Consider the following 14,163-nt stretch of genomic DNA (forward strand, 5'->3'; position numbering starts at 1 on the left):
TTCCGTATGTTTCTTCCTCACTCATCATCCTTAAGCTTTAATAATCAATGATTATTATACAACAATCAAGTTGTTCAAACCTCAATTCCCATAATGCATTATAACAGTCAGCTGATTAAAAGTACAGAACATATACTTGATTATACATTACAGGCATTCCTTCATTGGCATGTGTATTATTATTTTAAACCTGTTACAAACCATAATCATCATTAAATCATTATACAAGGTTTACTGTTATTTCTCAGGCTTTTATTCCGTTTTCTGCGTGTACCTGGACAGATCTCACATGCTTATACCAGGTTTCATGACACCCCCTCCGTGAGATCGGGCGGTGCTTCGCAGAAAGCGTAATTTTGACTACCAAAAGTCCAATGCATCACCACCATGGAGGGTCAGAATGTCTCTTTCGTAGCAAGTCACCGGAGAAGATGATGGCGTCCAAGTGTCCACAATCTCGTATTCCGTTAGGTGAGAAGGTGGAGAAGACCAGATGTCGGTGTCAAGCCCATCATCTGCAGCCGAGCTGGACGGCCCAAAGGGGTCGATGCGCTCCAAGTGAGGTGGTGAGGTCGGAGAGCGCACTTCGGCCACCAAATCCTGCGGCGGGGCCGCTGGAAAGCTGCAACTTTCCTCGAACTCCTTCAGCAGGTTCTCGAAGTCCATAGCAAACGAAAGAGACTGCGCCTGGCAGATGCAGGCGACGGAGGAGCTGACGTTGCTACTTTGTTCCTGGGGTGATGGGAAGGGTATGTCGTCGGTCTGGCACGCTTGCTGAGATGAACGGAGAAGCTCAGTTTGAGTACTCTGTACGTGAGTTGCAATGCTGGTTTGGCACCCGACGTCGATGAACATGTCAGGAGACGCCGGACAAACAGGCGGAAGTGGGTCACCCACCGCCACCACTCTGCCATCTAAAAGGTGCAGAGTGGGTAGGCATTGGCGAGTAATCTGATTCTCCCACAGCTTCTGGACTATGGGTATTATCCGGCCATCCCCCAGGGACGATGTTCGGAGCGTTTCGTCGCCTTGACCCAATGCAGAGGTCCACACGACCTTGTGTACTTGTTCCAGGAATCGAGATGTGGAAGCAGAGATGTACGGCAGGTCCTGTCGCTCGTTGAGGCAGAGGATCGCCGTAACRTTATCAAGGTGCACGCAAGCGTTACACCATCGGGTAGACGATGCTACCCACATGAATCCCAAGGATTCTACGGACATTCCGCATCCCACACAGCAAGTYGGAGCCTAGGAGAAACAGCAACCCAGGTAACTTTCATGATTAGCAGGTATCGATTAATCAACATTCATAATTGGATAAAAAGAAGCTAAATGAGCAAAAGCAGGAGCAGGGATCCAGGTTGGTTTACGCTGGTGTGCCCGATTGGGCCGCGAGCCATGGGGAATTAATGATAGGGGGAGCATCCTCATACACTGGGGACGCGGGAATTGGCATCGTGGTTGGGTCGTGAAATATCGCCCCGTGGGTCATAAGCCACACAACAATAGGTAGCGGGGAAGACTTCTTCAACCAATACAGGATTACAAAAACTCCCCACCCTGCAGCCCAAAGGGCTAGGGCCACCCACTTATGAAGCCAACGACGTTTGCCCTTGCCCTTAATGGAGAGAGCTTGGTAGGCAAGGTAAATGAGGATGGACACGACCAGTAAGCCTTCAACAATAGCGGCAAGGATCTTGAGTGGTGCTGCCCGGGTAGCGTGGGTTCCTCCGAGGATTAATTCCATCAGTAGGGCCACGGTGTCGATGGAAAGCCAAAAGCATGCCACCATGCCTCGTCGCCAGTTGATGCGGGTCCTACCCATTAGGTAGCAGGCAAAAAGGGAGGGAGCGAGATCCCATCGCCTCAAAAAGATGGGGCGCAGGATGACCTTTATGAGCCCTTGGAATGAGACAAGCACCCTTAGGAGTTGCCCGGTGGACCAGGACCCGGTATGGCAGTAGACAAACTAGGCCAGGATGAATCCGAGCTGCTCAGTGGTACTCACTTGGATGGGAAGGGAGGAATTGGTTGAGGAATTAGATGCCATGTCGTCCTTTGTTGTTCCCTGGTTCAGGTCCGGTCTTGATTGCAGTGGTGAAGATCGGTGAATGGCTCGTCAACACCCGACAGCCCTCTTTTATGCTGAACCAGGCTCCTCCTCTGGGGGGAGGGGCCGATAGTCCCTCCTCTTGCGATTGCAAAGCATTTTTAGCCACGCCTTCAAGACAACCACTCCTAGGATCATGGCAACGGCTACGCCCAGGAGGCCCAGCAAATATGGCCACAACATGCTTAGAGCGTTTAACAACCAATGCTCGATAATACTGAGGCCCCCACCAACCACGTTACCAACCTCTTCCACTACATCCAAAACGGTGGTGGTCAGCGTAGAACCCAAGGTCTCGTACCAGTAACAAGCATGCTGTTGCTCTCCTGTCCCACATCTCTGCCACACCTCCTTGGAGCTGTTGCAGGTGAGGTTCGAATAGAGAAGGTTAGGGCCTACCCAGTCAAACCCGGGATCCACGTCGCCGTCACATAGACTCTTCCGGAATGCATGACCTTCTGCGATGGCTATGAGAGTGTCGGGGGTGGCAGGAACAGGGAGATCTAGAATCTTCTTGCGCTTTTGGAGCTGGTATCCCAAAATTGCATCAGTGCAGGTTTTGGCCCTCACAATTGCTCTCCACCATGTTCCTGCAATCTTTCGCCAAACTACGTCAGATGCATGGGTGTCATACTCATCCGCATAGTGTTCCTTGCAGTAATCTTCCCAACCTCGGACTGTTTGGCAGGGTCTTCTCGCTAGTCCAATGGTGCATTGAGTCTTATTAGTATTGCAAGTCATGCGCCAGGGCCTTGGAAGGATGAAGCTGTCAGGTCTCCAAAAGATGCCTGGCCAAATCACACGATCCTTAGAGTAGACAGTAGCAATGTACTGGTATTTAATCCAGTAATTGTGGGACTCATTGAGGCAAGGCAGAACCCAAGCTTGCAGTTCTTCTTGTTGGAGTCCCCACCATTCCCAATCCCAGGCACGATGGTAGTCCTCGTACCAGGCCCGGAGGACGAGCTTAGCTGTTTTGAAGGTTTCAGGACTGGGGCAGTGATATTTCCATGCAGAGTGAAAGGTGTTACTGGTTTGCCAAAGGTCACATCGCGGGGAGGACATTGTCTTTACCCATTCTGTGTCGTTAAGGCTATCAAAAATGCTTCGGGCTACACACTCATCAATCTGTGCAAACTGGTCCTTAGGGGCATTTAGGAGATCATCTGGAGTTGGAAGTGGTTGTGTGCGCATGTCAGCAAAGTATGGTCCTTTCAACCCAGCAGGGGAGCGAACAGCTCCCTCTGGGAAATCTCCTATGAAGTATACTTGGTCTTTGGCTATGCCAGTCCAGGGAAATGAGTCGTTCAACCAAGGCTCAATTTCCGTTTGCACGGTTCTGGCACGGACCCATGAACAGTCTGGTGTTGTTGAAAATGTAGTCATCGGGGTCTACCTCCATTTTCACCACTGTTCTGGTCATACCTGGTGATGTAGTCCAAATGACCAGGTCATTCACTGATATCTCACAGTACTGACCTTGCAGAGGCTCCAGATAATGGGGTCCCCATCGAATCCGTATGTCCTTCCCTCTTAGGGTCAGGTACACTGTATTAAAGATCCACGGAAGCCGTTGTTGGCAGGTTGGAGTACCCCCCGCATGACTTACTGCCTCTGGCGACATTTTCCCCCTCCAAATCGGGAATTCCAAAGGGAGAAAGTAATACGAATCATGCCACGGCCGTGGCGTTGCCTCCTCGCTTCCCCGCACTTCCTTCGCCTCCTGTAAATCTGCGGGTCGAATATAGATGAGGTGGCTAAGGAAATAGGCCTCAGAGAGCGGGTAGGGCACGGTAAAGTCCTCTCGAGGTGTGTCCAACAAGATGGAACTATTCGGGAGCTTCAAAAAGGGCCCTTTCTCCGAGAGCCCAGACCAGACTTCCGTGCCCACTTTAAATAATTTGCTCATAAAATATCTCTTCCCATTACGGTATCTATCTTTTCGCTGATCTTTAGACTTGACGACCTGACCCCCTTCTTCCGGTGTATCCATTAGTTCTGACTTTTCTTCTTCCGTGCGAAAGTGGAGGAGAGCGACCGCCAGGTGCAGGTTCTGGACTTTCTCTTTGGCTTCTCCGGTTCAGTGTAGGACACGGTAGGGTAGACTTTATCATCGGCCACCACTGTTACTGTTGCTCCCACCGAATAGACTCCTTTATAAGGGATTGTGAGCATCTGCACCGACAGCTGGACCGGACGGGTGGTGTCAGGATCAGAAGGCGTCCTCACCCTGTGGGCCACGCCTCCTGGGACTTGCAGGACCCCGTCACGAAATGTGTATTCTGCTGTCACACGGAACAGGGCCGACTTCTCCTTGGGTCTTGCTGCGTTGCTGCCCCACCCATCCAGCTCAGTGGTGCAATAGTACAGATCTGACGTCCGTACCTCACCCTCTCTTGGTACGTCCGGCAAATCCACTATCGGGATGGTGCAGTCATTGATGACCTCTAAGATCAGATGTGCCCAGGTAGTCAGCTCCCAGGGGCCCGTCCAGCCCCCGTTTACCGCTTGTGCTATGGTGTCGTCTGGGAGCAGACTCAACCCTCCCACAAGGTTGGGACCCGTCTGGGGCCGTAGCACTTGGAAAATTACTGGGGAGTGCGTGGTATTCACTGGTGGGAACGACAGGTGTGCTCGTGCGGGATCATAGGACCAGGCGGCATGGACAGACTCCCAGAGAAAGTCATGTGGTCCTTCTTCTTTTCTCCAAATCCAGTCCTCTCTGAACGAGGGTCCCTCCTGGGAGTTAGGGGGAGCCGAAGGTCCCCGAAACCAATGAACCGATGGTATGGGGCTCCCATAGGTAGGTTGGGCCCCTAGGCACGGTTGGAAGAATCGTAGGGAGCTGTAGTATCTTCTCACCTGTCAGCCGTCGGCCTGTCCCGCTGCAGTCACGTCGTCTCTTCGGATTTGTTCATCGCAGGTCGTACAGTAGGTCATTTCTTCTCCGTCCCACCGGCAGTGGCACCTTCTTGGTTCTTCTTCCCGCCATCCCCACTGATTTATCAACAGGATCCGAGGCAGATAACCTACTCGGCAATTTCCACAGAACGTAACGCTCATAACTGAAACCGGGGAGACGGGAAGGTCTCGCAACCCATCTGCCGTTGACTCCTGCCACCAGGGTTTGTCGCGGCCCGGTCCCTCCCAAATAAGGGGAAGTTGGAGAACTGTTAAGCATACTGGGCAACGGTCTTTAGCACTACTCCACTTTAGCATTTCAGGTTTGTCTGACAGGATTCCATTTTTGGCCCAATCCAATTTCTTCAGGGCTCGTCCTGCCCAGATYCCTGAAGTTGTTCTCCTAATTACAACCACCCCTYTCACGGTGGCCAGTCCGAGATAGGGTGGAACRATACATGATKCACTGGCCATTTCACCGGCTTCTATTTCTCTCTAGTCAGGAACTGGCTTGAGCTGTTCCACTCCTTGGATCCCCCGTTTCTCCAGCAACACTGTATTCCTGTCCAGTATTTGCTTAACGGTATCTGTTGCTTCAAACTTTGGTTTCACTGCTGCGTTCACAGGTTGTTCTCTTGCYTTGATCCACACCCGCTGTCCCACTCTGAATGGCACTTTGGGCGCCGGCTTCTCCTTTTTATCGCTGGAGCCCCGCCCCGTTTCTCTCGTGGTGAACGGTCGTTGGTTAAGCTCCATGGATGGGGCGGGCCTCTCGATTCTGCTCCTGTCGTTCAGGGCCTGCCCTATTTCCATCGCCACGGTGCTCCAGCTGCTGTCGTTAGCATTTTTAGCTATCCAGCTCTTGACTAACCCAATGGTCCGTTCTACCACTCCGTTGGCTTGAGGGGTGTAAGGGGGTGAATAAACCCTTATCACTCCATACTTCTGGCACCATTGGTCAACCTGTGCATTACGGAAATGAGTCCCATTGTCCGTACGYAGCTCCTTTGGGATTCCCAGGGMGCTGCACACTTGCTCCAGCATGCCGACAACACTGTTGCCGTTCGCCTTCCTGGCCGCTTTCACAGTTACAAATCCCGACATTGAGTCCACCAGCACTAAAAGGTACTTCTCACCTTTTCTTCCCGTTATCCCCAGGGGGCCTGCKACATCCATGCAGACTGAGCCCCAGGGGATCGTGCTTTTGATGGTCAACCCCTCCAACCGCTGCCCTTGGCGGCCTGCGTTGTATTGTCCACACACTTCGCAGCCCCGTAGCACGCGTTGAACTTGTTTCACCGGGATCCAAAGTTCATGCTCCTCCAGCTCCTTACGGGTGGGTCGTACGCCTRCATGTCCAAGGGCTTCATGTTTCTTTGATTTAATATTCATTTATAATGTTATAATAACCATAACTTATTAGTTACTCTTATTATAATCATAATGTGAGTTATTACAGACACTTCTGACAAGAAACCAAGAATATCCATTATTCTAATTATCTGATACCATGTTACAGTCACTTGTTTCACCTTTAAGTACTTCCACAAGTGTAAGAGTAAGTGTAAATATTCTTATAATCAAACCAACATCAACCACTGGTTAAACCAATATTAATTATTGGCATAATTATAAGTCATTATTTTAAGTATTTTACTCTGGGTTTTATCCAATCTCTCAAAATTTTTAGATTTTATTCTTTAAAAACCTTTAATGCTTTAAAATAAGGAATGGTCTGAATTATTTTTAGACTGATGCAAGATAGAAACTTCCTTTTTATTAAGGAAACCAGCTCTTCCTGTTTCATGACTCTCTTTCTGCCTGACTATGATTTTTTATGATTAAATAGAAAAAAGTAGAATTAAAGCAAAGTTTGCAGGACACAATAACAACACACACAACCAGATTCATTTTATTACCGTCTGACTCTACTGTTGGGTCTTGATGTCACCTGTGTAATTAATTTTAAGGTAAATTTATTTATTATTACTATTAAACTAAAATCTCCAGCATGGGGAAGTGGGATGAGCTCGACTTTTCTCGACAGTTTCTTTAATGTTACTTCCCTTTCCCCTGGCCGAGTCAGGTCGTAACAACGACACAAATCGAGGGGGAGGAAGGATGAGCAGCATCACATGAGATTGTGATTGACAGCACTAAAACTCTCTTGCCACTGACTGGTTGTTTCAAGCATTGGGAGAAGGCAGAGGAAATAGATTTTTCACAGATTACCTCTCATACCATACTGTCACAACCTCATGACAGTTTTAAAAAATATGTGAAAATACTGCAGCTTTAATTTCACTCAGGAGAGAACAGGCCAGGAGGGACGGTGGTTAGACCTGCTGCTGACTGACTCATCTGTTGTGAAGTGGTAAAAGGTACAGGGACAAGTTAAATATATGAATATGTTGGTAATTTTTTTCCTTAATTCATTAAATGCCTCCTCCTCCTCCTGTTTTTGCCTCCACAAAAGGAGGCAAACATTAGTCTGTAGCTAAGCTAATTATGCTAAATGGTTGATAATCTCACACAGTCTACCCACCTCTCTTGGAGAAAAAATTAACACTCTTGCCTTTTTCTCTCTCTTTTTTTGAAACCCTGATTTTATAACTTTTCTTAGCAGCATAGTAACTGCCACAATCGCTCGTGTCTCCCACTGACTACTGCTAAGAGCGTCACTCTGAAGCGCTCCAAGCAAATATGGGCAAATATGGATGTGTGTTTTTTGGTCTGGGAGTGGGAACATTAAATTTGCTAAAAATAAATCTTTGAAAATACAATATGATTCATTTTGTAATAGACAGGGCCCTGATTTTTTTATTTTATTTCTATGAACAAAAATTAAATAATTAAATTGTGCAGGGCTCCCTGATGGTCAGGGCCCCTAGAATTGTTATCACTTTTCCCCACTATACCGCGCCCCTGGGTGTGACTCTGTGGTTTGGAAAAGCCAACTATGAAATGACATGCAGCAGATAATGAACAGGCCACTTATCTGTTCCCACTCCGGCATGCACACAGAGTTTCTATTTAACACATACTAAATATGAGCATGTACCGACTCCCTTGATTCTCCTAACAAGTCTGAAGAGGAACCAACGATTAAAAAAATCTAAATCAAGCCAAAAAAAATTTTTAAAAAATCACAAAATCAAATTCTTAAACATTGATGTAATAATAAAGGACGATCAAAGAGTAATTCTAAATAAAACACAACTTACTTTGACAAATGTGTCAAAGATTTGTGAGTTCACTTTGACATTATGCCTCTTCTCAGCATCGTAGACAATTATTGATCCCAGTGGAGTGTTTTTCTGGGTTATGATGGCGTTCTCCAGACCCCTGCACTTACGGCTGAGCCAAGTCCTCGGAAATCACAAGATCATAACATCCTCAGCATTTAGCTTTATCTAGACATTTTTATTGTACAAAAAGGGAAATTTAATTTCCTTTTTTTTCTTTTTGTAATTTGTGCATTGTTTGTTTTAGGTGGATGCTCATTTTGTTAACATACTCCACACGGAGAGTGACGAACAACAGCGCAAGTCTCCACCATCTGGGCTGAAACCCAACACACATTGCGGGACGCGTGTTGGGTTTCATCCTTTCATTTTCTAATTTGAAGCTTGAAGCTTTTAATGCTAAATTTACCTCATTTCTTCATGCTTTTCTTTGTTTTTAACCCACGGTTTTGAGTAAATCGTAAGCATTTCTTCTATTTTCACCCTGTTACACATCAACACATACAGATACTCAGTAATGTCTGCAAGCATTTTTGTCACCAAATTAAAGGCAAAAGGCAGAAATGGAGCAGCTTGAACTCACCTGCAGTCTTGACAAGTCTGGGGATTGTTTTTCTGATGTTTCTTGTTGCTGTGATACAAAAAAAAGATACAAACTGTAAAATAAAGATGGTAAATTACTTAACACAGCTTCATCATTGGTTGGTTTGTCGGTTAAATGACTCTAAATGACACTGCTGGGTTTCAAAGCAGTGTCATTTTTTTCAGTGCATCAAGAGACAGTAGCAGAAATGAAGATGAATAAATGTCACTGGAATATCTGAATCAAATGAATGGTTCAAATGAACCAGAACTTTATGAAACTTCTTGACATTCAGTTTTGATTTAGGCATCCAAACGTTGCAGGACACTTGACCCATGAGAGTTGCAGAACCCTGCTGCAGAGAACGGAAAGGGTTCTGTGCAGAAGATAAAATAATGTATACACAAATTTGTGAGTACTGTTCTTGTGTTCCCAGAAAGCCAGTGTTGCTGGGTTGTTCGGGAGAGGCAGATGCAGTGTAAAGAATGCTTATGTGAAAATTTTGTAGAGAAAACTGACAGAACAATCTGAATACAGGGGGATTTATTTCAATCCATCTGGAGAACAAGGAACTGTGAACATTGGTATTCCAAAACACATAGCTCTAACTTTAGATCCAGTCTTTCTCTACAGACACACACTTTCTATAGTATATTTGCTTCTTCTATCTTGAGGAATCCTTCAGCATTTAACATCTGATTTTGGAATGTGGTCTCAGTCAGTTCAACCTGAATATAATACATTGAAGCCTGTGGTTGTAATCTAAAAAAATTTAAATAAAATAATGCTGCAATCACATAAGGATTTACTATAATGTATTTTTCTAAAAATCAAAAAAAAATTATTTAACATCTTTGATAGGACACTTACTTGATTATTTGAATATCATTTTTCCATACTGGAGAACAAACTTCTGTTAGTTTATTGTTTTTCTCCCTGAGACAAAAATGTACATCCAGATACAAAGTACAATATAATTTTGGGTTGACTTTTAATGACATGGAAGTGGAAGCAGTTTACTCTCACCTGCTTTTTTTACACGAATCAGTGATATTGTCCTGAGGTTGTATGCTGATAAGATCCCAGTCACTGATAAACAGAAAAAATGTTCGGTAAAAATGTCACTTAGACTTGAAAGCAGGAACTGAGTTTTAGCTGCGTTTTTACAGAAACTTTCAAAAAATGAGTAAAATGCAAAGTAAAGTTTGTTGCTCTGACCTGAATTCCTTTAAGTTTTTCCTTCATGCAGTTAAAAGTATTGTGTTTTTCTTTTTATTATTTCAATGTTTTGTTAATATTGTGAAAATCTGTTGTATGTATTGATGATTTTCCAGAATAGGAAAACCTTTCAAGCTATGATGCAATCAAATTTAAAATAGCTGCTAAATAACTAGCAGAGCCCCACAAATGAACTAGAACTTGATTAACATTCATTTTCCTGTCAGTAAGACAAACATATCTTAATTCTATTTTTCTCTCCTTCCTTTAGTTAAATGTCCAGCTTATGCTTCACTTTCAATTTCAGATGTTAAAAAATTTGAGATTGATCATATTTATTCCAGCATATTTATTGAGGCTGATATAATTTTTAACACTTTGGTGAGACATTATCTTTTCCATTTTACTAGCAGTATCTGAAGTAAATTTTATCAAAAAATTGTAGGTCCGAACATATTCATCCCCCTCATTATGATTACAATGCATTTCTTTTTTAGTATCTGACATATCAGGATCTTCCACTGTTTTATTCTAATTACAGTGCAAATATCTTTGATTCTCATGTATAAAATCCACACTGAAATGGTCGTAAATCCCCCAAATTTTCTGCCGTTTTTAAAGTTTAGAGTTGAATGTATTCTGATATTTCCTTGTCTACTTTAGGACACACACATATAAACATGTACACGGCTCCAGGACAGAATAGAAAAGAATAACAAAATACTGTACAGTTATTAGAAATAGGAATATTGGATTTGTGAAACTGAGTCAGACCGCTTTTCCAAAAATCTACATAATTGAAAACTGAAGACAGACTATTTACCATACAGAAATGTTGTTTAAAAATCAATAGGGATAGAAAAAAAACACAAATTAAACATATACAAACTAAAAATGAAAAATTGCACTTAAGGCTGAGCCCAGTAACTATATAGTCAGCTACCTGGCTATATAGATAGGCAGACCATAGTCAGTCCGAAAGACAAAGAACTTTATTGTCATTGTATGTTGACATTAAAATGTATTGCCTTGAGTAATAGAATTGGCAATTAAAAAGTGAAAAATTGCTAAAAAAAAAAAATAATTCAAATAAAAATAAATATTTGAAAGGAAAAATATGTAAATGTATAACTTTAAAAGTCAATGAATTTGTATGTCCAGTCAGTTCAGTATAATAGCCCCTTAGGATCTTCAGCATGACTGTCTGCTGCCCTCTACGTAAAGCTGCAGTATGTAACGTTTATTAAAATTATTTTGTTTTAGTTCATTAAAATTATCACTATGTCCTGAAAATATAACACAAATCTCTAAAAAAAATGTGCTCCTATGCCTTCTCCCTGTGAACCTGCTGTCATCTGAACAAATATTCTGCTCTGCCAGACAACCAATCAGAGCGGGAAAGAGGGTCTTAGCGCTGTCAATCATTCTCATATAGGCGCTGCTCTACCCCAGTATCCCTGGAACATTAAATTGCTTCCCTACCATTAGCATATTTAGAAGCATGAACATGAGGTTGATTGGCAGTGCTAAGACCCTCCTCCTGACTGGGTGTTTTTGACTGGTTGTTCTCTCTTGTTTTTATCTTTTTATCTCTGTGCCTTTTTAATTTGAACTTGAAACTTAAGTGATAGTGATTACATTAGCATTATTTTAAATGGCCTACAGGTTTAATATTATGAGTAATTAATTCATGAAAAAGTTGATAAAGCTGTAGTAAAAATAACAAAAGACTTTCACAAATGCCATCTCTGAGTATAAGACATGTCTACATAGCAAACATTAGGCTAAATGTTTCATTTTCTAGTTTGAGGCTTTTAATAAAAAATTTACCTGATTTCTTTGTACTGTTCTTTGTTTTTAGCCTAGGATTGTGAGTCCTTCTCAAGCATTTCATTCATTTTCTGTCTGTTGCATATCAACGCATGCAGATACTCAGTAATGAATAGGAATATGCCATAAATGACTTGATTTGTTAGGGCAAAAACAAAGACAGCGACACCAAATTAAAGGCAAAAGTCAGGAATGCTGCAGCTTAAACTCACCTGTCATCTTGACAAGAGCTAAAAGACTGCTCCTTGCTGTGAAACCAGAAAAAGAAGGTTTTTAAAGAACAGTAGATAGGCAGGTAGGAATTCCTTTACTTCTCATATAGGCCTTTTATTTTTCATATCTTTTATTTTACCACAGTTTGGTGGTAGTTTTCCTACACATGCCTTACACACTGGGTGCAATATTCAATACTCAATGCAATATTCAATACTCAATGCAATAAAATTAGAGAAAGTAGGATGTCTTAAACAAGTGCATTCTAAAAGAAGACAGAGTCAATATTAAAAATGTCTGGCAAGACTGAGTTCCACATATGGGGAGCAGACTGGTTACTACTAATAATCAAATATTAATAATTATTATGATAGTAAAATAAATCCCCCAAACTGTAGCTTACTCTAGCATTGATGCTAATTTATAGCATCAAAACGCATGGGCTCCAACCGACGGGCACACTTTGGCAGGCCCCGTTTAAATGTCTTCGCAAATTTCCTAATTGAAACCTTGACATTGGTCCAGTTTTTGTCGTTTATTAAACTTCTAGAAATTACAACGGCTGCGGTGCACAACAAAGGGAAAATGACAACGATAAAATCGGATTCATTCCACAAACGCAGACCCGTTGCTATAGTAACGACAGACAACAGCTCCAAACAACCCAAGCGCTGACCTGTTTCCCACTTTATTGATTTTCTTTTTAATAAAACCTTTTCCTGACCTGTTAAATGTGACTGTTGGCAACTGATAGCCAAACAGTGTCCCTTTTTCAGATTCTTCCCTGATATTCCTGTCTAAATGCACAGCAATGGCGCCTGTGTGGCAATGGACACAAAATATAACAGATTAGCCTACTTTAAAAAAAATATATTTTATCTGACTGCTCCTCATATTCCAGTAGCAAGACCGTGCAGGAAAACCGACCCTTACACCTAATAAAAGCTCAAAAAGAATCAACAAAGTATGTCCGCACTACTTAATAAATAAAGAGAAACTTACTTATTGTGAAGTATATAGTTGATAAAAGTAGTCAGGACGATACCCAAAAGGAGGAAAGACGAAGCCCTTAAAAGCGGCCGTTGCATACCTTCTTGTCCTGCTTCTTATGGCGGGATCAATCTGTAAGATCAACAATTTGATCTGTAAGATTGTTGTTGATCTTACAGTTGTGTGTATTTAAATCTCACACACATTCGCTCAGTGGTGAAACTGTCAAACTGACAAACTGTCTGGCATCCCGCTCGGATCTATCTCTCTGGTCGTTCGGTTGGTCGGTTCCGTCTACGAGCTTGCTCGGTTCTCTTGCCGCTCACTTCGGCTCTGTCCGCGCTTGCGCAACGTGAGTTGTATGTAAACGAACCACACCACCAGCCAATCACAGACAGGCATTGCAAATACTACGTTCAATTCGATGAAAAACAGCCAATCACAACCAGCAAATTTGACATCTTTCCGCCATATTGCAACCAGAGTCTACCTATTCGCAACCGGAACAAGAGCGGCAACAAGACAAAAACAGCAGAAATTAAACGACCCTTGCAACAGTTCCAGGTAAAATTAAAAATATTTCGGTTTTAGTTGTATGCAGATCTTGTCAGTGAAATTGCGTATTACTTGACCGATTTTGAAAGAAATGTAATAAACTGAACAACTAAAACCAACACAAATTTTCGACATTATAAAACTGGCAGTAATAGAACAAAATGGTGTGCAGCTGTAAAAAAAAAAAAAGGACCAAAATATATTGCAATTAAAACTAAAAGGTAATTTTAATAATCAGGTTCGAACTGATGACAACTTATTAGTTACAGACCACTGTTGAAAGGTGTTACAAATATCACAGGAAAAAACATATTTAATTGAATTCTGTATACAGAATTACTTGGTTAAAATAATGAAGTTGAACAACTATGATAGTAGAAAAATAAAACTACGCCAGGAAATGTTTGAAATCTTGAAGTGATTTTTTTATATTTGATAATAAATATAGTCCATAGTCCTCTCCTTGGGCTGCCACCTTATCGTGGTGGAGGGGTTTGAGTGTCCCAATGATCCTAGGA

The 14,163-nt window shown here is 42.8% G+C and overlaps 1 protein-coding gene across 7 annotated transcripts in view; it reads right to left on the minus strand.

The window, feature by feature from the left end:
* The window catches only part of LOC103469358 (alpha-2,8-sialyltransferase 8F-like), a 21,037-nt gene extending 7,600 nt beyond the window's left edge, over positions 1 to 13,437 (minus strand). The window contains exons 1-8 of one of the 7 annotated variants that reach the window (XM_008416982.2): positions 13,295 to 13,437; positions 13,103 to 13,222; positions 12,100 to 12,135; positions 9,866 to 9,928; positions 9,710 to 9,775; positions 8,840 to 8,887; positions 8,666 to 8,740; positions 8,236 to 8,380 (exon numbers count right to left, since the gene is read on the minus strand). In XM_008416982.2, coding sequence (XP_008415204.1) covers positions 8,236 to 8,380; positions 8,666 to 8,740; positions 8,840 to 8,887; positions 9,710 to 9,775; positions 9,866 to 9,928; positions 12,100 to 12,135; positions 13,103 to 13,188 — 519 coding nt within the window. In that variant the 5' untranslated portion in view covers positions 13,189 to 13,222; positions 13,295 to 13,437. The other 6 variants (XM_008416981.2, XM_008416979.2, XM_008416983.2 and 3 more) reach the window with 6 other exon arrangements.
* Positions 13,438 to 14,163: the final 726 nt, after the last annotated feature.

The sequence above is a fragment of the Poecilia reticulata genome, linkage group LG8 (assembly GCF_000633615.1).
Source record: "Poecilia reticulata strain Guanapo linkage group LG8, Guppy_female_1.0+MT, whole genome shotgun sequence".
Taxonomy (NCBI): Eukaryota; Metazoa; Chordata; class Actinopteri; order Cyprinodontiformes; family Poeciliidae; genus Poecilia; species Poecilia reticulata.